The 22765-nt window shown below is 39.1% G+C and overlaps 1 protein-coding gene across 2 annotated transcripts in view; it reads right to left on the reverse strand.

Annotated features, from left to right (window-relative positions):
• LOC133643628 (metabotropic glutamate receptor 4-like) overlaps nt 1–22765 on the reverse strand; it is a 487563-nt gene that overhangs the window by 47994 nt on the left and 416804 nt on the right. For both annotated transcript variants that reach the window (XM_062038295.1, XM_062038294.1), the window contains exon 7: nt 4713–4849. In XM_062038295.1, coding sequence (XP_061894279.1) covers nt 4713–4849 — 137 coding nt within the window. The remainder of the gene's footprint in view (nt 1–4712; nt 4850–22765) is intronic.

Below are 22765 nucleotides of genomic sequence, written 5' to 3' on the forward strand. Positions count from 1 at the left end.
GCCCCTGGGGTTTACAGGCGGATGACGGCGCCAATCAGGCGTCGCTGTTGAGGAGTCGGACGAGGAATCCACAGAAGCCATTGAAACTTCGGCAGGACACGCCACGAAAAAGGAGGAGTGGGCGGATCGATGTGCGATGCAGTCTGCTGGAAATGACGGAAAGCGCCACAAGACACATTTAAAGATGTTCAACACGGCCCCGATTTGTCACATTTCGTGTGTCAGATAAACAGTGACCACATGGATAGCCTTCCTGCTGCAAAAAGCACTCGGGTGTTGTTGACTTTGGACTGACTGGCGAGAACACCAAGCCGCGGAACAGAGACACCACATGCATCCAAAAAAAATATGCCACACACACATACCTCAACCCCCCCATTCAACGCCCTTGACACGAATCCCTTAGGGGGTGATGGACGGCTGGGCAGCACCTGAAGAGCTGCAGCCAGCCACCGTAGCCCCACTCCCTCCCCTCTGTTGCAAGTCTGGAGATGTATGTTGTAATATGTATATGTGCTTTGCTATGGAGGTTTTTTTTCCCCACTCAAGACTGGGCCCCCTTAGGAGACCAGTCTGGATTGTATTTTTTACTCATCCTCCCCCAGCGTTTTACCTTTTCCCGTCTTTTACAGGGCGCCTTGTGGAGAGCTGCAGCCTGCCACCGTAGCCTGTGGCGACCAATCAGCGTTCCTGTTCTGTAACCCTGTACGGCTGGGCAGCGCCTGAAGAGCTGCAGCCAGCTACCGTAGCCCCCACTCCCTCCCCTCTGTTGCAAGTTTCGAGATGTACGTTGTAATATGTATATGTGCTCTGCTATGGAGTACTCATACAACCCCAGCGTTTACCCTTTTCCCATCTTTACGGGGTGCCTTGTGGCGACTAATCAGCGTTCCTGTTCTGTAACCCTGTACGGCTGGGCAGCGCCTGAAGAGCTGCAGCCACCCACCGTAGCCCCCACTCCCCACCTTATTTCAACAGACTAAATGCTATTTTGCGTATGTGCTGCCCAGGTAATTACAATGTTGTCTTACATAGACCTACTTTACATGATACAAGGTCGCTGATTTATCCATGCTCTGATGTTGTGGCGCCAGAGTCGCGAGTATGATGTGATCAAATGTGCCAGTTTTTGTTTTAAACACCTGACTTGTTTTTTTTTTATTTACATTTTTTTTATTAGGTCATCAGTTGATGTAAACAGTACACTTCAAGTGCGTAGCAGATACATAAATACAAAGGTTTACATTTCCTGACCAAAAAGGTAAAGGCTGAAGCTAAAAGCTTATTATGCCGACCCTTTCCACATTCACTTTGTACATGTCAAATAGGGAAAATCAAATCAAAATAAAATCGATCTTGAGGTAAAGAAACACAAGAAAGGACTCTAGAGTCTCGGTCAAAATCATAGTACTTGATCACATTCATTGTTAGGCATGTAAATACATGCTAAATAAATGCATTTACCAATATAAACACACACATATATATATATATATATATATATATATATATATATATATATATATATATATATATATATATATATATATATATATACTGTATATATATATATATATATATATATATATATATATATATATATATATATACATATATATATATATATATATATATATATATATATATATATATATATACAGTATATATATATATATATATATATATATATATATATATATATATATATATATATATATATATATATATATATATATACTGTATGTATATATATATATATATATATATATATATACGGGCGTCTGTGACGGCACTGACTTGACTCGTGGAAAAGACGAGTTTTGCCTTGCAGAGCAACAACTTGATTGTGTTGTCGTAGCAAACAACAACACAACAGCAACATCGTGCCTGGCGAGCGTTGTACGCACACAAAACTCCCACGGACCAAGCCCCTGCTTCCCCGGCCCCCGTATCAGCTGGTATTTGACACCCTATATCCCCACATAGCTGCCCCGGGATATGCCTGTATATCAGACCTGGGCAAATTAAGGCCAGAGCGACCAGCCTGAAATGCAGGTGTCAGGGACAGACGCGGAAGGAGATTTTTACAACAAAGTTCTAAAACTTAGTGATGTATCAGATATATCAGATGGTAGGTGTTTTTTTAATGTTGTCAATATTCAGTGTTTTATCGTTCATAGTTAATATTGCAAATCCCACATTCTTTAATGTTATAATGTAAACAAAACAATTGTCAAAATGCCACCATAAAAGCTAAATTAAAGGTAACAAAACTACAAACTTAACCAATGTGAACATGCTAGATTTAGGCATGTTATAAAATAATACAAACAACAAATGTAGAAACATATACTTTTACAATGGAGTTCAGGGTGCGCATTGACCCGTCAACCAATTGCAAGCACTGCATGACACTTTCACTTTAAAGATCATGTCGACTTAAATCTTTGCATCTTACTGTTTCGTTATTGTATCAGTTGAGTTACATTTAAATTGCTATTGTGACATCCAGTGGACACATTTAGAACCGCAGTTTCTTACATTAAATAAAAATGCAGCTAATGTTTACACTTGTGTTTCCTCAAACCGCCGTATTGGTGACATCCACAACTGCCACATCAGATTGTAGGTGGGTTTTTTTTTACCCTTTGTGTTAATTTTTCACTGTGTTTGTTGCATTTTTGTTGCATTTCGCTTGATTGTAAAATATGTCGATAGAGAGGGGGGGTGACGTTCATATGTTGTCAATATTCAGTGTTTTATCGTTCATATATTTCATATTGTAAATCCCACATTCTTTATTTTCATGTATATTCTGGGTGTCTCATTCAGTTTTTTAAGGCGGTCTGTCATAATGTTTTTAGCATTCATCCATCCATCCATCCATTGTCTTCCGCTTATCCGAGGTCGGGTCGCGGGGCAGCAGCCTAAGCAGAGAAGCCCAGACTTCCCTCTCCCCAGCCGCTTCGTCCAGCTCCTCACGGGGGATCCCGAGGTGTTCCCAGGCCAGCCGGGAGACATAGTCTTCCCAACGTGTCCTGGGTCTTCCCCTTGGCCTCCTGCCAGTCAGACGTGCCCCAAAGGCGTTCGGGTGGCATCCTGACCAGATGCCCGAACCACCTCATCTGGCTCCTCTCCATGTGGAGAAGCAGCGGCTTTACTCTGTGTTCCTCCCGGATGACAGAGCTTCTCACCCTATCTCTAAGGGAGAGACCCGCCACCCGGCGGAGGAAACTCATTTCGGCCTTGTCTTTTCGGTCATAACCCAAAGCTCATGACCATAGGTGAGGATGGGAACGTAGATGGACCGGTAAATTGAGAGCTTTGCCTTCCGGCTCAGCTCCTTCTTCACCACCAAGGATCCATAGAGCGTCCGCATTACTGAAGACGCCACACCGATCCGCCTGTCGATCTCACGATCCACACTTCCCTCACTCGTGAACAAGACTCCGAGGTACTTGAACTCCTCCACTTGGGCCAAATCGCCTCCCCAGCTTGGAGATGGCACTCCACCCTTTCCCGGGCGAGAACCATGGACTCGGACTTGGAGGTGCTGATTCTCATCCCAGTCGCTTCACACTCGGCTGCGAACCGATCCAGTGAGAGCTGAAGATCCTGGCCGGATGAAGCCATCAGGACCACATCATCTGCAAATAGCAGAGACCTAATCCTGCAGCCACCAAACCAGATCCCCTCAACGCCTTGACTGCGCCTATAAATTACGTCCATACAAGTTATGAACAGAATGGGTGACAAAGGGCAGCCTTGGCGGAGTCCAACCCTCACTGGAAACGTGTCCGACTTACTGCCGGCAATGCGGACCAAACTCTGTCACTGATCATACAGGGAGCGGACCACCAGAATCAGACAGTCCGATACCCCATACTCTCTGAGCACTCCCCACAGGACTTCCCGAGGGACACGGTCGAATGTCTTCTCCAAGTCCACAAAACACATGTAGACTGGTTGGGCAAACTCCCATGCACCCTCAAGGACCCTGCCGAGAGTATAGAGCTGGTCCACAGTTCCACGACCAGGACGAAAACCACACTGTTCCTCCTGAATCCGAGGTTCGACTATCCGGCGTAGCCTCCTCTCCAGTACACCTGAATAGACCTTACAGAGAAGGCTGAGGAGTGTGATCCCACGATAGTTGGAACACACCCTCCGGTTCCCTTTCTTAGCATTCAATCAGACATTATTGTGAGTTTTTGTATTAGACGCATTTTGTTTCCTAAATTTGGCTCGCCGAGTCAACATAATGATTCTTCTTCCACAATTAGAATTTGCGTCAATGAGGGGAAATTGAAAAAAAAAAACCTTTGGCGAGTCGACTTCCATTAGAACGTTTCAAAGGTTTAAAAAATGCAACCTGCCTTGAAAAAGGGGTGTTTTATTTTGAAAGTAAAAACCAGATCATTTAATTTGTGTTGGTGCATGACTTCCTGTCCAATACAAGCAGATTTGAGCTCAATTGAACCTACGGTCACAAATAGAAACTCTGCGATTATTAAGTACTGGAATGCCATGGCAGACCCGTTCCGCAGCTCTCACGCATTCAGTACAAATCCGGGGTTAAGAGGACTTTTCTTCAGCAGGCACAGTTCGAAAACACTTGAACTGTGACTAAAACGACCAATGGCATTTTTACGAGCAATCATTTTAGCACTCACTTTAGGTGCAGCTCTGGGAGAGAAAGTGACAACACTCACATTTAGATGAAGTTGATCCGTCCAGTGACCAATGATTTTGTATTCCGCCGTTTGGTTCCGGATCTGGTACTGGTAGATCTCATACCGACCGGGGGCATCGCCGTTTTCGTTGAAGAGCACCGGGTTTCCTGCAATACCTGAATGAGAAAATCATGACATGAGTGGTTAGCATGTTAGCATCTTAGCATGTTAGCATGTTCTGAACCATATTGCCATGTGAAAGTACATTTAATTCCACATATTTATTCCTTTCAATCGTAGGATCGGAATAAGCTTTTGATGTTTTTTCTTCATACATTTTCTACTCTCTGGATCATATTACGATACAGAAGGAAGGGGATCAGTATGGCCTCATTCGTGGCGGTTTACCTGACACATGAAACGTGACGAATTGGGACGGGTGCCAAAACCACTGTAGCCGCCAGTTGAATATCTAAAAAAACACGGGTGTCAAACTCATTTCGGGAAAATATTTTCCCAATCATGGCATGATAACATCAAAATAAAGACAACTTCACTATTTTTTTTGGTTTTACTTTGGCCAAAAACAAACAAGCGCATTACGAAAATTAACACATTGCAACTAATCCACTTGCCAAAAACACTTCAAGTTAGTTAACAATTCAGAGGAAATAAATTGGTGCCGAAGAACACCACAAACTTAGACTTTGTCTCAGTTCATAAAAGACGTGTTTCGGAGAAGCGACCGAGCGTTTCCTCAAACCGCCGTGTTGGTGAAATCCACAGCTGCCACAACACATTCATTTATCTTCGTTCAAATATTTCAATTAAAATGTAAATAAAACAGTTGTCTAAATGACATTATAATAGCAGAATTAAAGGTAACATAACTGCAAACTTAACCAATATGAACATGCCAGATTTAAGCATAAAATAATATAGAAATGTGGAAACACACATTTTTACAAAGGAGTTCAGGTTGCGCATCATCCCATCAACCAATTGTGAGTACTGGCCATGTTGACTTAAGTCTTTGCATCTTACTATTTTGTTATTTTATTAAATAAGGTATTGTGCGTTGGTACAGTATCAGTCTGCCGCCATCTGCTGCCAGGAGCAGCTGATTGCTTGCACCTGCGCTGATTGGAGTAGCGGGCGGCCAATCCAGAGTGCGCTTGAAGTCATCTGACACGTCATCTTTAAACACTGTCATGTGTGACTTAAGTTACACTTAAAATGCTATTGCGACATCCAGTGGACACATTTAGAACTGCAGTTTCTTAATTAAAAAAAATGCAGCTAATTTTTACACTTGGTGAACTCATCTTGTATTATCTGTATGTAACATTGGCTGCATTTCTGATAGTTGCTTGTGTGCCATGTTGTTCCAGACCACAGCAAACGTTACCCAGTTTACAAAGATTGTAATAAATCCATTAGAAGACGATGTTACTGCAATCTACACATGCACAGGGAGTTTTCATCGTAGCAGGGGACTTTAATCAAGCTAACATGAAAACTGTGTTCCCCCATTTCCATCAATATGTGAATTTTGCAACCAGGGGTGGAAGCAAGACATGGTTTTACAGCAATATTAAACACACGTTTAAAGCTGCACCGCCCCCACCTCGGCTCCTCAAACCATCTATCTGTGATGCTAATTCCTGCATACAAGCCCCTGCTGATCAGGAATTTTGTTCCTATCTGTACTGTAAAGTTCAAATTTGAATGACAATAAAAAGGAAGTCTAAGTCTATTGTTTCCTTTAACTTGGACACACACATCTATACCTTTGGTCATTCTAAGACAGTCATTTCCAGGAGTTATCTCACCCTCTGAGAAGTTTTACTAATGTTTTCCGATGTTGTAAAAATGTGTAGAATAAATATTACATTTCAACATTTCTGTCAACAAAGATTTGTGTCAGCCTGCGACACATAGTCATTTTGATAGTAGGCTAATATAGCTAATATAGACACTTACATCATGTGTTGTCTTTATCATAACACTTATGTAAGACTTTAAAATAATTTTGGTAGTAGGCTAATATAACTAATATAGACACTTACATCATGTGTTGCCTTCATTATAACACTTATATAAGACTTTTAAAGTGATTTTGATAGTAGGTTAATATAACTGATACAGACACCTACACCATGTGTTGTCTTCAATATAACACTTATATAAGACGTTTAAAGTAATTTTCATAGTAGGCTAATATAGCTAATATAGACACTTATATCATGTGTTGTCTTCATAACACTTATGTAAGACGTTTAAAGTCATTTTATAGTAGGCTGATATAGACACTTACATCATGTGTTGTCTTCATTATAACACTTATACAAGACTTTTAAAGTCATTTTGATAGTATGCTAATTAACTAATACAGACACATACATCATGTGTTGCCTTCATTATAACACTTATGTAAGACTTTTAAAGTAATTTTGATAGTAGGCTAATATAGCTAATATAGACACTTACATCATGTGTTGTCTTCATTATAACATTTATATACGACTTTTAAAGTCATTTTGATAGTAGGCTAATATAGCTAATACAGACACTTACACCATGTGTTGTCTTCATTATAACACTTATATAAGACGTTTAAAGTTATTTTGATAGTAGGCTAATATAGACACTTATATAATGTGTTGTCTTCATTATAACACTTATATAAGACGTTTAAAGTCATTTTGATAGTAGGCTGATATAGACACTTACATCATGTGTTCCCTTCATTATAACACTTATGTAAGACTTTTAAAGTCATTTTGATAGTAGGCTAATATAGCTAATACAGACACTTACACCATGTGTTGTCTTCATTATAACACTTATATAAGACGTTTAAAGTCATTTTGATAGTAGGCTAATATAGCTAATATAGACACTTACATCACGTGTTGTCTTCATTATAACATGTATATACGACTTTTAAAGTCATTTGATAGTAGGCTAATATAGACACTTACATCATGAGTTGTCTTCATTATAACATGTATATACGACTTTTAAAGTCATTTTGATAGTAGGCTAATATAGACACTTACACCATGAGTTGTCTTCATTATAACATGTATATACGACTTTTAAAGTCATTTTGATAGTAGGCTAATATAGACACTTACATCATGAGTTGTCTTCATTATAACACTTATATAAGACGTTTAAAGTCATTTTGATAGTAGGCTAATACAGACATTTACATCATGTGTTGCCTTCATTATAACACTTATGTAAGACTTTTAAAGTCATTTTGATAGTAGGCTAATATAGCTAATATAGACACTTACATCACGTGTTGTCTTCATTATAACATGTATATACGACTTTTAAAGTCATTTTGATAGTAGGCTAATATAACTAATATAGACACTTACATCATGTGTTGCCTTCATTATAACACTTATATAAGACTTTTAAAGTCATTTTGATAGTAGGCTAATATAGACACTGACATCATGTGTTGCCTTCATTATAACACTTATATAAGACTTTTTAAGTCATTTTGATAGTAGGCTAATATAGACACTTACATCATGTGTTGCCTTCATTGTAACACTTATATACGACTTTTAACGTCCTGTTTGACATCCCTGTCTTAAATTGTTTATTTTATGGCAATTCCATTTTTGACCACAGCGGTTCCTATGTATAGTGGCGCTTTCCTTCATTTTCAGCGGAATGCATTGTAGAGGGATTAACGCCCCCCCTCTTCCTCTCACGCGAGATCCACTCAGGAAAAGGGGTTGTATGAATGCCTTCTTTTCTTTAGTTCTCCCCACTCTACAGGACGGAAGTGATATTCTGCTGCTGGAGACGTTCTTCGTACAAATCCACGTCTTCTCACACGTGTCAGCTGCCACACATCAGACTCTGCGGCTTCTTGTCTGGGTGCTCACCCACACGTGTTGACACTGATTAGTGAGGCGATTGGCCGCCATGATGGCAGGCTTGCAGGGGGATTAAAGGCGGGCGAGGATGTTATCTGGTCGCCTGGCTGCTGCAGCCGTGAAAGGGAAGTGACAGGAAGTGGCGACCCTGGCCGAGACAGCCGTCGGAGACAAGCGCTTTAGAGCTTGGTGGTGGCGTCACAAACTGCTCGTACACGGCTGACACGGCAGAGAAAGAACATGTGGCGATATCAGGCCTGTCGGTCTATCCTCTTTGTTTGTATCGGCTTAGAGGGAAAATACAGTTTACCTGACGTAAGCATTGTTTGGAATGCTGCGATTAGAGTTTGTGTGAACAAAGGTGGTTTTAGTAGTATTATTTGTAGTATCACAAACCCCAAAAGCAGTGAAGTTGTCACGTTGTGTAAATGGTAAATAAAAAGAGAACACAACAAATCCTTTTCAACTTATATTCAATTGAGTAGACTGCAAAGACAATATATTTCATGTTCACACTGAGAAACTTTCTTATTTTTTGCAAATATTAGCTCATTTGGAGTTTGATGCCTGCAACATGTTTCAAAAAAGCTGGCACAAGTGGCAAAAAAGAGTGATAAAGTTGAGGAATGCTCATCAAAGACTTATTTGGAACATCCCACAGGTGAACAGGCTAATTGGGAACAGGTGGGTGCCATGGTTGGGTATAAAAGCAGCTTCCATGAAATGCTCAGTCGTTCACAAACAAGGACGGTGCGAGGGTCACCACTTTGTCAACAAATGCCTGAGCAAATTGTTTAAGAACAACATTTCTCAAGCAGCTATTGCAAGGAATTTAGGGATTTCACTATCTATGCTCCGTAATATCATCAAAAGGTTTAGAGAATCTGGAGAAATCACTGCACGTAAGCGGCAAGGCCGAAAACCAACATTGGAATGGCCGTGACCTTTGATCCCTCAGGCGGTACTGCATCAAAAAAGTGACATCACTGTGTAAAGGATATCACCACATGGGCTCAGGAACACTTCAGAAAACCACTGTCAGTAACTACAGTTGGTCGCTACATCTGTAAGTGCAAGTTAAAACTCTACTATGCACAGCCAAAGCCATTTATCAACAACACCCAGAAACGCCGCCGGCTTCGCTGGCCCCGAGCTCATCTAAGATGGACTGATGCAAAGTGGTCTGAAGAGTCCACATTTCAAATTTTTTTGGGAAAATGTGGATGTCGTGTCCTCCGGACCAAAGAGGAAAAGAACCATGTTCTAGGTGCAAAGTGTAAAAGGCAGCATGTGTGATGGTATGGGGGTGTATTAGTGCCCAAGGCACGGGTAACTTATATAAGACTTTTAAAGTCATTTTGATAGTAGGCTAATATAGCTAATATAGACACTTACATCATGTGTTGTCTTTATTATAACACTTATATAAGACTTATAAAGTCATTTTGATAGTAGGCTAATATAGACACTTACATCATGTGTTGCCTTCATTATAACACTTATATAAAACTTTTAAAGTCATTTTGATAGTAGGCTAATATAACTAATACAGACACTTACATCATGTGTTGACTTCATTATAACACTTATATAAGACTTTTAAAGTCATTTTGATAGTAGGCTAATATAGCTAATATAGACACTTACATTATGTGTTGTCTTCATTATAACACTTATAAAAGACTTTTAAAGTCATTTTGATAGTAGGCTAATATAGACACTTACATCATGTGTTGCTTTCATTATAACACTTATATAAGACTTTTAAAGTCATGGTGATAGTAGGCTAATATAGACACTTACATCATGTGTTGCCTTCATTATAACACTTACATAAGACTTTTAAAGTCATGGTGATAGTAGGCTAATATAGACACTTACATCATGTGTTGCCTTCATTATAACACTTATATAAGACTTTTAAAGTCATTTTGATAGTAGGCTAATATAATTAATATAGACACTTACATAACCTGTTGTCTTCATTGTAACACTTATATAAGATTTTTAAAGTCATTTTGATAGTGGGATAATATAACTAATATAGACACTTACACCACGTGTTGTCTTCATTATAACACTTATATAAAACTTTTAAAGTCATTTTGACAGTCTTTCACAAATCGGCTAACCTCGAATGTTACCGCTAAAATGAGACAGTGGTGTTTTTAAAGCATAAACAAGTTGCCACTAAGAAGATGCTCGACGAGCCAATCAAGGTGGGCAGTGAAGGTAGAGAATAGACACTTTTGCCATCAACATTCACAAAGGCTCCGCTGAAAGCCTATTCATCCACTTCTTCTTCCGTTTCCACGCCGCAGATGGCTTATTTATTCTGAAGCCTCCCAGAACACGGTGAGCATCCAGGTTGGAATTGGAAGGCTGGATGTGGCCAACTGGCCTCTGATGGATTTCTGCTGAATAGTCGTTGTGTTGTTTGTTTACCGTGCCGCGGGATGCGGCGCCGTAATCCACAGCTGGATGAGTCAGTCCTGGCGCGGATTAGAGCTCCACGCCGCCCACTTCACAGAGCAGTTGGCCATCAAGGGAGGATTACACCTTCTTCTGTAGCGGGGGAGGGATTCAACTCATTGACACTGTCAATAATGTCACCTTCTCCTCACGCTGACATTTTATCTTCTTTTCCACCCAATTGTACAAGTTTTATTACATCGGCGGTATCTTAATAGGTTGCCTCTGGGACTGCCGTCTTACAGGTGGTATAAAAGAACAGGGGAGTCTATAGTCCGTTCCAGTATCCTCTAACATGGTTTGAGTACATATATATTTAGTGGAAATATCTAGCTTAACCATAAACAGACTAAAAAACACGTTCAATCATCTTCAAAACTGGGTCTGGCTAGCCATCCCACTTCTGACACCACATATCACAGAACTCTTAGAAGTATTGTCCTTTAACCTCTATGGAATATACAGATATTTAGTAGAAATATCTAGCGTAACCATAAACAGGCTGACAACTCGAATGATAACATGCTCAATCATCTTCAAAACTGGGCCTGGCTAACCATCCCACTTCTGACACAACATATCACAGATTTCTAAAAAGTAGTATCCTCTAACCTGGTTCAATACACATATATGTAGTGGAAATATCTAGCGTAACCATAAACAGGCTGAAGAACTGGAATGAGAACATGTTCAATCCTCTTCAAAACTAGGCCTGGCTAACCCTCCTACTTCTGACACCATGTATCACAGAACTCTAAGAAGTATTAACCTCTAAGTACACAGATATTTTGTGGAAATATCTAGTGTAACCATAAAAAGGCTGAAAAACCCTAACGATAACATGCTTAATCATCTTCAAAACTGGGCATGGCTAACCATCCCACTTCTGACATCACGTATCACAGTACTCTAAAAAATAGTATCCTCTAACCTGGTTCAAGTACAAACATATTTAGTAGAAATATATAGCGTAACCATAAACAGGCTGAAAAACTCTGATGATAACAATGTCAATCATCTTTAAGACTGGGTCTGATTAACCATCCCACTTCTGACACAACATATCACATATTTCTAAAAAGTAGTATCCTCTAACCTGGTTCAATACACATATATGTAGTGGAAATATCTAGCGTAACCATAAACAGGCTGAAGAACTGGAATGATAACATGTTCAATTCCTCTTCAAAACTAGGCCTGGCTAACTCTCCTACTTCTGACACAAGGTATCACAGAACTCTAAGAAGTAGTAACCTTTAAGTACACAGATATGTTGTGGAAATATCTAGTGTAACCATAAAAAGGCTGAAAAACCCTAACGATAACATGCGTAATCATCTTCAAAATTGGGCATGGCTAACCATCCCACTTCTGACATCACGTATCACAGTACTCTAAAAAGTAGTATCTTCTAACCTGGTTCAAGTACAAACATATTTAGTATAAATATATAGCGTAACCATAAACAGGCTGAAAAACTCTGATGATAACAATGTCAATCATCTTTAAAACTGGGTCTGAATAACCATCCCACTTCTGACACAACATATCACAGATTTCTAAAAAGTAGTATCCTCTAACCTGGTTCAATACACATATATGTACTGGAAATATCTAGCGTAACCATAAACAGGCTGAAGAACTGGAATGATAACATGTTCAATCCTCTTCAAAACTAGGCCTGGCTAACTCTCCTACTTCTGACACAAGGTATCACATAACTCTAAGAAGTAGTAACCTCTAAGTACACAGATATTTTGTGGAAATATCTAGTGTAACCATTAATCAGGCTGAAAAACCCTAACGATAACATGCTTAATCATCTTCAAAACTGGGCGTGGCTAACCATCCCACTTCTGACATCACGTATCACAGTACTCTAAAAAGTAGTATCCTCTAACCTGGTTCAAGTACACAAATATTTTGTAGAAATATGTAGCGTAACCATAAACAGGCTGAAAAACTCTGATGATAACAATGTCAATCATCTTTAAAAATGCGCCTGATTAACCATCCCACTTCTGACACCACATATCACAGAATTCTAAGAAGTAGTATCCTCTAACCTGGTTTAAGTACACATATATTTAGTGGAAATATCTAGCGCAACCATAAACAGGCTGAAAAACTCTAATGATAACACGTTCAATCATCTTCAAAACTGGGCTTGGCTAACCATCCCACTTCTGACACCACATATCCCATAACTCTAAGAAGTAATAACCTCTAAATACACAGATAGTTAGTGGAAATATCTAGTGTAACCATAAACAGGCTGAAGAACTCTATAGATAACACGTTCAATCATCTCCAAAACTGGGCCTGGCTAACCATCCCACTTCTGACACCACATATCACAGAATTCTAAGTAGTAGTATCCTCTAACCTGATTCGAGTACACAGATAATTAGTGGAAATATCTAGCACAACCATAAACAGGCTGAGGAACTAACACATTCAATCATCTTCAAAACTTGAACTGGCTAACCATCCCATTTCTGACACCACGTATCACAGAACTCTCAGAAGTAGTATCCTCTAACCTGGTTGGAGTACACATATATTTAGTGGAAATATCTAGTGCAACCATAAACAGGCTGAAGAACTCTAATGATAACACGTTAAATCATCTTTAAAACTGGGGCTGGCTAACAATCCCACTTCTGACACCACGTAACACAGAAGACTAAGAAGTAGTATCCTCTAATCTGGTTCGAGTACACATACATTTAGTGGAAATATCTAGTGCAACCATAAACAGGCTGAAGAACTCTAATGATAACACATTCAATCATCTTCAAAACGGGGCCTGGCTAGCCATCCCACTTCTGACACCACGTATAACAGAACTCTAAGAAGTAGTATCCTCTAACCTGGTTTAAGTACACATATATTTAGTAGAAATATCTAGCGTAACTATAAACAGGCTGAAGAACTGTGATGATAACACGTTCAACTGGGCCTGGCTAACCTTCCCACTTCTGACATCACGTATCACAGAACTCTGAGAAGTAGTAACCTCTAAGTACACAGATATTTTGTGGAAATATCTAGTGTAACCATAAACAGACTGAAAAACTAATGATAACACGTTCAATCATCTTCAAAACCGGGCCTGGTTAACCATTCCACTTCTGACACCACGTACCACATAATTCTAAGAAGTAGTATCCTCTAACCTGATTCGAGTACACATATATTTAGTGGAAATATCTAGCGCAACCATGAACAGGCTGAGCAACTAATACATTCAATCATCTTCAAAACTTGAACTGGCTAACCATCCCATTTCTGACCCCACGTATCACATAACTCTGAAAAGTAGCATCCTCTTAGTACACAGAACCGATATTTTGTGGAAATATCTAGTGTAACCATAAACAGGCTGAAAAACTCTAATGATAACACTGTCAATCATCTTTAAAACTGGGCCTGGCTAACCATCTCACTTCTGACACCACATATCACAGAACTCTAAGAAGTAACATTCTTTAACCTGATTGGAAACACTCGTATATTGAGGTAAACAAATTCCCACACAAAAAGAGGCTATTTGGCAGCGAGGCCAGCTCCAGTTAACAACTACGATCGTAAAAACTGAGTGTGGCTACCCATGCCGCTTCTGACACCATTTGTCGTAGAACTTTAATTTGGTCCCTATTGGACTTAGAAGATACTGTGCATGACCCCGCAGGTCCAGGATCTTTGTCTGACACGGCACTTCCCGCCTCTGGAGTGGTGAATGTAATTAGGGAAGCGATGAAATGAAAGTGCCGCATTTGTGACGGTTGTTCCAGAGCCTGTGGTCCGTCCTCTTCATCAGGGCAGACAGAGCGCTGCGTTGTGGGTCGGCCCGGTCAATGTTGGAGTTGCAGACAAGAAACGAGGCCCCGTCATGTGGCACAAACTGCTTGTCTAAACAGTCTGCTCACATAATGAGCTCCGCAGAGGCCAGTGCCACCGCTGCCCGAATGTGACAACGCCGCACCCGGGTCGCACACGTGTGCCAGTCCAGCGCCGCTCGCTTGTTCTCGGCCATTGGGGTTAATTAACCGCTTGTACTTGGATGCAATATTTAATGATTGGTCCGCGGTGGCCTTCTCCACACCGAAATAATTACCGATCATTATTCCAACGTGTGCTTGTACAAGCGGTACACCTCGGTCAGGAACGCCGTGCGGTCTTTCCTCATTGACGCTCATTAGCTCTTCATGACCTCTGCACAGGTCGGCCATGCAGGACTTCACAATGCCGTCTACGGTTTTCATACAATTCAAGCACAGGTGCCAAAGACAAAGCCCGGGGGCCGATTGTGGCCCGCTACTTGGTGTCAATTGTGGCCCGCTACTTGGTGTCATGTGGCCCGCCAAAGGCTGGAGATAATGTGCATCAAAGTATTTATTATCATCGTTATTTTAATTTTGACAGAAATATTTGGCCACCTCACAAATTTGATTTAATTCTGGTTCTTAGAGTGACGATTCGGAATCGATTCACGATTAAACAGGATTCTCATAGCCTAGTATATGGTATACTACGTGGCAAAAACTCCTTTTGGCCACATTCAATCATCTTCAAAACTGGGCCTGGCTAGCCATCCCACTTCTGACACCACATATGACAGAACCCTAAGAAGTAGTATCCTCCAACCTGGTTCGAGTACACAGATATTTAGTGGCAATATCTAGCGTAACCATAAAAACGCTGAAGAACTCTTATGATAACACGTTCAATCATCTTCAAAACGGCCTGGCTAACCATCCCACTTCTGACACCACGTATCACAGAACCCTAAGAAGTAGTATCCTCTAACCTGGTTCGAGTACAGAGATATTTAGTGGAAATATCTAGCGTAACCATGAACAGGCTGAAAAACTCTAATAATAACACGTTCGGACATCTTCAAAACTGGGCCTGGCTAACCATCCCACTTCTGACACCACGTATCACAGAACCCTAAGAAGTAGTATCCTTTAACCTGGTTCGAGTACACAGATATCTAGTGGAAATATATAGCATAACCATGAACAGGCTGAAAAACTCTAATGATAACACGTTCAAACATATTCAAAACTGGGCCTGGCTAACCATCCCACTTCTGACACCACATATCACAGAACCCTAAGAAATAGTATCCTCTAACCTGGTTCGAGTACACAGATATTTAGTGGAAATATCTAACGTAACCATGAACAGGCTGAAAAACTCTAATGATAACACGTTCAATCATCTTCAAAATGGCCTGGCTAACCATCCCACTTCTGACACCACGTATCACAGAACCCTAAGAAGTAGTATCCTCTAACCAGGTTCGAGTACACAGATATCTAGTGGAAATATATAGCGTAACCATGAACAGGCTGAAAAACTCTAATGATAACACGTTCAAACATATTCAAAACTGGGCCTGGCTAACCATCCCACTTCTGACACCACATATCACAGAACCCTAAGAAATAGTATCCTCTAACCTGGTTCGAGTACACAGATATTTAGTGGAAATATCTAACGTAACCATGAACAGGCTGAAAAACTCTAATGATAACACGTTCAATCATCTTCAAAATGGCCTGGCTAACCATCCCACTTCTGACACCACGTATCACAGAACCCTAAGAAGTAGTATCCTCTAACCAGGTTCGAGTACACAGATATTTAGTGGAACTATCTAACGTAACCATAAACAGGCTGAAAAACTCTAATGATAACACGTTCAATCATCTTCAAAATGGTCTGGCTAACCATCCCACTTCTGACACCAAGTATCACAGGACTCTGAGAAATAGTATCCTCTAAATAAATAAATGACTGCATGTTAGAGCTGAAATGATTTGGCCACCTCACACATTTGATTTGATTCTGGTTCTTCAAATTTTATTATTTAGTATATAATTTATGATTTAAAAAAATAAGGTGGCAAAAACTCCTCTTGGCTGCTGCAGTATGACTTATAATCACAATGTTGGCCTAAAAATGTTTCTTTTTTAGATGTATTTTGTAAAATTTTACATACAAAAATCACAGGATGTAAATCCAATAAAAGAAAAGAGAGTAATGCCAACCCAATGGATAGGAAAAAAACTTGACAAAAAACTAACAAAAACTTAGTAATTACTATGCTAAAATGAAGAAAATGTATATATATATATATATATAAAACATGTTATTTTTATATATATACACATATATACATACATACATACATACATACACTACCGTTCAAAAGTTTGGGGTCACATTGAAATGTCCTTATTTTTGAAGGAAAAGCACTGTACTTTTCAATGAAGATAACTTTAAACTTGTCTTAACTTTAAAGAAATACACTCTATACATTGCTAATGTGGTAAATGACTATTCTAGCTGCAAATGTCTGGTTTTTGGTGCAATATCTACATAGGTGTATAGAGGCCCATTTCCAGCAACTATCACTCCAGTGTTCTAATGGTACAATGTGTTTGCTCATTGGCTCAGAAGGCTAATTGATGATTAGAAAACCCTTGTGCAATCATATTCACACATCTGAAAACAGTTTAGCTCGTTACAGAAGCTACAAAACTGACCTTCCTTTGAGCAGATTGAGTTTCTGGAGCATCACATTTGTGGGGTCAATTAAACGCTCAAAATGGCCAGAAAAAGAGAGCTTTCATCTGAAACTCGACAGTCTATTCTTGTTCTTAGAAATGAAGGCTATTGCACAAAATTGTTTGGGTGACCCCAAACTTTTGAACGGTAGTGTATATATATATATATATATATATATATATATATATATATATATATATATATATATATATATATATATATATATATATATATATATATATATACACGTATATATACTGTATATACATTACAAGCCAAAAGTTTGGACACACCTTCTTATTCAATGTGTTTTATTTATTTTCATGACTATTTACATTGTAGATTGTCACATCAAAATTATGAATGAACACATGTGGAGTTATGTACCTAACAAAAAAAGGTGAAATAACTAAAAACATGTTTTCTATTCTAGTTTCTTCAAAATAGCCACCCTTTGCTCTGATTACTGCTTTGCACACTCTTGGCATTCTCTCCATGAGCCTCAAGCACACCTGTGAAGTGAAAACCATTTCAGGTGACTACCTCTTGTAGCGTATCGAAACGCTACAAATGGGTCCAAATGGATCCGACATCAGTGTGTAAAGGATATCACGACATGGGCTCAGGAACACTTCAGAAAACCACTGTCAGTAACTACAGTTGGTCGCTACATCTGTAAGTGCAAGTTAAAACTCTACTACGCAAAGCCAAAGCCATTTATCAACAACAATTGAAGACTAACATTGACAATAATACAGATATTTTTAAAGTGTAGCCCCCCTTAGAAAACATAATACAATTATAGCCCCCCTCTTCCCAGAAATGATCCAACTGAAGCACAGTTTGCCCTCTTCTCTGCCTTGTTTACTCTCTGGCGCTAGGAACTACAAATAAATGCATTTTTCCTTGAAACACAACAAAGGTTTGACAATAGTTTCATTTTTCTTAAGCTGCGTGCCCCCCATGGATATTACTGACGCCTCCCAGAAGAGCTTTGACTCACAGTTTAAGCTACAAAGCTCTATGTGATAAAAATGCAAACATTTATTCAGGTTTTTCCCAACAGATCTAAAATTGCAAACCGCACTTATATTTGGAAATTTAACCGTGACTCACAATTCTTATGTGAGACCACAGGACATGTCTTTCCCTTTTCTGTGCGTTCTAGATAGTAAAAAACTGCTAGCACAAGGCAGCTAACGATGCAGGTTATGCTGATTCATCAATCCTCTAAAAAAAAAACAACTCCTAAAACCTCCAACAAAGTTTTATATACAATACATTAATACCGTCTTTATTTTGCTAAGCTAACCTTGTTTTATATGGCAGTGCATCTGAGATACAGGAACATTTTAACAGTTGTGACACGATTGTGAAAAATAGATTTAACTTGCATTTTAGCCAGTCTGCCAGCTAAATTTTTGCCTAAATCAAATTAAGTACATGTTTTCTATTAAATAACTATTCAAATTCATTAAATGTATAGAATTGCTATTGAGGTGAATTGTACGGTGGACCATTTTATTTTGTTTGTATTTGGTCACAGAATCCTTTAGAGGATTATTCTACCAGGGTAGAATCCACACAAGCTCTTCAGAGAGTGGTGGCTCTTGCCCCCAGGAAATTGGAATTCTACAGGAATGCAGGTTTGGATTTTAGGAGGAAGTGTAAAGACATTAGCAACATCTGATAGGAAGCCCTCACAAGTAGGAGTAGAGGATCACCTGACTCAAACCGATCACAAGAAATAGGCTGACTGGCCAAGCAACAAACTGGGTGTTGTCCAAACTGGCCGGCCCCAAGGCTAAAGAGTAACTGTCTTTGTGTAAAAGGTATTTAAAGACGGTTGTCCAAGAAGACAGCAGAAGAGTAATCAAGCCCATAATTTTTCTCCTGGAAGCTGCAGTTCTCGTCTGAGGCTCGCTGAAACAAATAAAGCGTTTTGTTTGACGATTTCTCGTTGGCGTCTACTTGGCTCATCACCCATCCCACGACCATCAAATATACAACACTACAAATGCCAGAATTTAATCAATAATCAATAATATTCAGTACCTCACCTGTGTACTGCTTTTCTAACACATCATCACTAAATGTGTGTTTCTTTTTGTGGATGTTAAATAGCTTTGGTGTTGTTATTGATTCCCTAAATATTTTCATAAAACATTTTTATTTTGTTTTGTCCTTGCTTTTAGTGAATGTTCCAAAACATTCACACATATGGTTTTCTACACCAAAATGCATCTATTTATTGTGTGAATGCTCCAATTCTTCTACTTCTTCTCCAGATTTTGGTGCGCTCGACCGTCCATGTTTTTCACCCGATTCAAACCGTTCCAACTTCAAACTGTTCAGCCTATTCGGGAATTGCGGGCTTTCCCTTGACAAATTCCAAAAATTCCCAAACTTCCCAGAATTCCAGGTTTGCTGGGACATTTTCCCTCATTCAAAATGAATTGGCCATTTTTCAAACTTCCACCGATTCCACATTTTTTCAACCTATTCAAACCATTCCACCTTCAACACATTCCACAATCCTGGAAATTCAAACCACATTTTTTCTAAGTTAAAAAAAATTCCAGGATTTTCCAGAATTCCTGGTTTTCCAAAACCCTATTTCCACCCTTTCTTCTGGCGACTATTCCTTCCACATTTTTCAACGCATTTCAACCGTTCCACCGTCAAAACATTTCTCTTAATCAGGATTAAAAAAAAAAGTTGGAAAAATTCCCGGTTTTCCCGAAATTCCAGGAATTCCGTGGTACCATTTTTCATTTGAACATGTTATTTCTTCAACATTTCTCGACCGAATTGAAAAATTCCAACACCAACCTTTTCAACTCATTCCGAACATTCGAGTTTTTTACCATTTAAAAAAAAATTCCCACTTTTCCCGAAGTTCCCAAACGTTTTGGAAATTGGAAGAATGTCCCATTGAAATGAATGGGACATTCTTCAAAGTTCCACTAATCCCACATTTTTCATCTGATTTTAACTGTTCCAACTTCAAAATATTCAGCTTATTCAGGAATTGCGGGTTTTCCCTTGACACATTCCAAAAATTCCTATATTTCCCAGAATTCCAGGTTTTCTGGAACATTTTCCCTCATTCAAAATTAATTGGCCATTTTTCAAACTTCCACCGTTTCCAAATTTTTCAACCTATTCAAACCATTTACCTTCAACACATTCCAAAATCCTGGAAATTCAAACTAAAATGTTTTTTCAAGTTGAAAAAAAATTCCAGGATTTTCCAGAATTCCTGGTTTTCCAAAACGCTATTTCCTTGCACACTTTTCAACGCATTTCAACCGTTCCACCGTCAAAACATTCCTCTTAATCAGCACAAAAAAATAAGTTGGAAAAACTCTCGGTTTTCCCGAAATTCCAGGAATTCCGTAGTACCATTTCTCAATTGAACATGTTACTTCAACATTTCTCGACCGATTTGAAACATTCCAAAACCAACCATTTCAACTCATTCAGAACATTTAGGTTTTTTACCATTTTCAAAAAGAATTCCCGCTTTTCCCGACGTTCCCAAATGTTTTGGAAATTGGAAGAATGTCCCATTGAAATGAATGGGACATTCTTCAAAGTTCCCCAATTCCCACATGTTCCATCTGATTCAAACTGTTCCAACTTCAAAATATTCAGCCTATTCGGGAATTGCGGGCTTTCCCTTGACAAATTACAAAAATTCCCAGATATCCCAGAATTCCAGGTTTTCTGGGACATTTTCCCTCATTCAAAATTAATTGGCCATTTTTCAAACTTCTACCGTTTCCACATTTTTTCAACCTATTCAAACCATTCCACCTTCAACACATTCCACAATCCTGGAAATTCAAATTACATTTTTTTCCAAGTTAAAATAAATTACAGGATTTCCCAGAATTCCTAGTTTTGCAAAACCCTATTTTCAGCCTTTCTTCTGGCGACTATTCCTTTCACATTTTTCAACGCATTTCAACCGTTCCACCGTCAAAACATTCCTCTTAATCAGGACAAAAAAACCAAGTTGGAAAAATTCCCGGTTTTCCCGAAATTCCAGGAATTCCGTAGTACCATTTCTTCAACATTTCTCGACCGATTTGAAAAATTCCAACAACAACCATTTCAACTCATTCCGAACATTCAAGTTTTTTACCATTTTAAAAAAAATTCCCACTTTTCCAGAAGTTCCTAAATGTTTTGGAAATTGGAAGAATGTCCCATTGAAATGAATGGGACATTCTTCAAAGTTCTACAATTCCCACATTTTCCATCTGATTCAAACTGTTCCAACTTCAAACTGTTCAGCCTGTTCGGGAATTGTGTGCTCTACTTCAACAATTCTAAAAAAAATTCCAGCATTTCAGTTCAACTTCAGCATTGGAGCATTCACACGCAATTCCTCTAGGAATTGTTTCATCTAGTTAATATTTGTTTTTGTAACAGCTTAATGAGCAGCACAGTTACATTATAAAATGCATTTTCTCAATGAATTAGTCATCTTTGTTCGTTAGCACATTACGATTATTAGACTCGTCATTAGGATAATCGATGACGAGTCGACTATCAACTACTTTGTTTTAGAGGACTTTTATTGTGAAATATGTACAATTTCCATTATTGCATCTTGTGCTAGCAGAACGCATATATATATTTTTTTTTGTTTTACTTTTGATTATCCTAAATAAGTAAACAGACAATACATGTAAAACAGACTAAATTTTTGTCAGCAAAATCTTAATTTTAAAAAATGTTGAACATGTTGAAATGCCATTTTTTTTCCCTCGGTTGTTAAGACTGGGTCGATGTTTTTTTTTTGCCACTTTGTAACAACTACTTTGCGTACGTCTCACTAGCAACTGTGAGCTAGTAAGCTAGCGGAGGGTTCACTGCGTTCATTTATTCCTGCTATTGAGCGAGCACGCTCCAGTGCTGAGAACGATGCAGAGTGAACCCTCTTGCGTCCTGATTGGAAGCGACACACGAAGAGAAGAAACATAAACGGACATGGCAATTATTCCAACGACTGTAGGCTACTTTTTTATTAGAAATGGCAACAGCAGAGGATTTTCGCATGCATGTGCATGTACGAGCCAGTCTGCCCCACAACAAGAAGGAACTTACTGACTACAAATTTGG

Source organism: Entelurus aequoreus, linkage group LG26 (genome assembly GCF_033978785.1).
Source record: "Entelurus aequoreus isolate RoL-2023_Sb linkage group LG26, RoL_Eaeq_v1.1, whole genome shotgun sequence".
NCBI lineage: Eukaryota > Metazoa > Chordata > Actinopteri > Syngnathiformes > Syngnathidae > Entelurus > Entelurus aequoreus.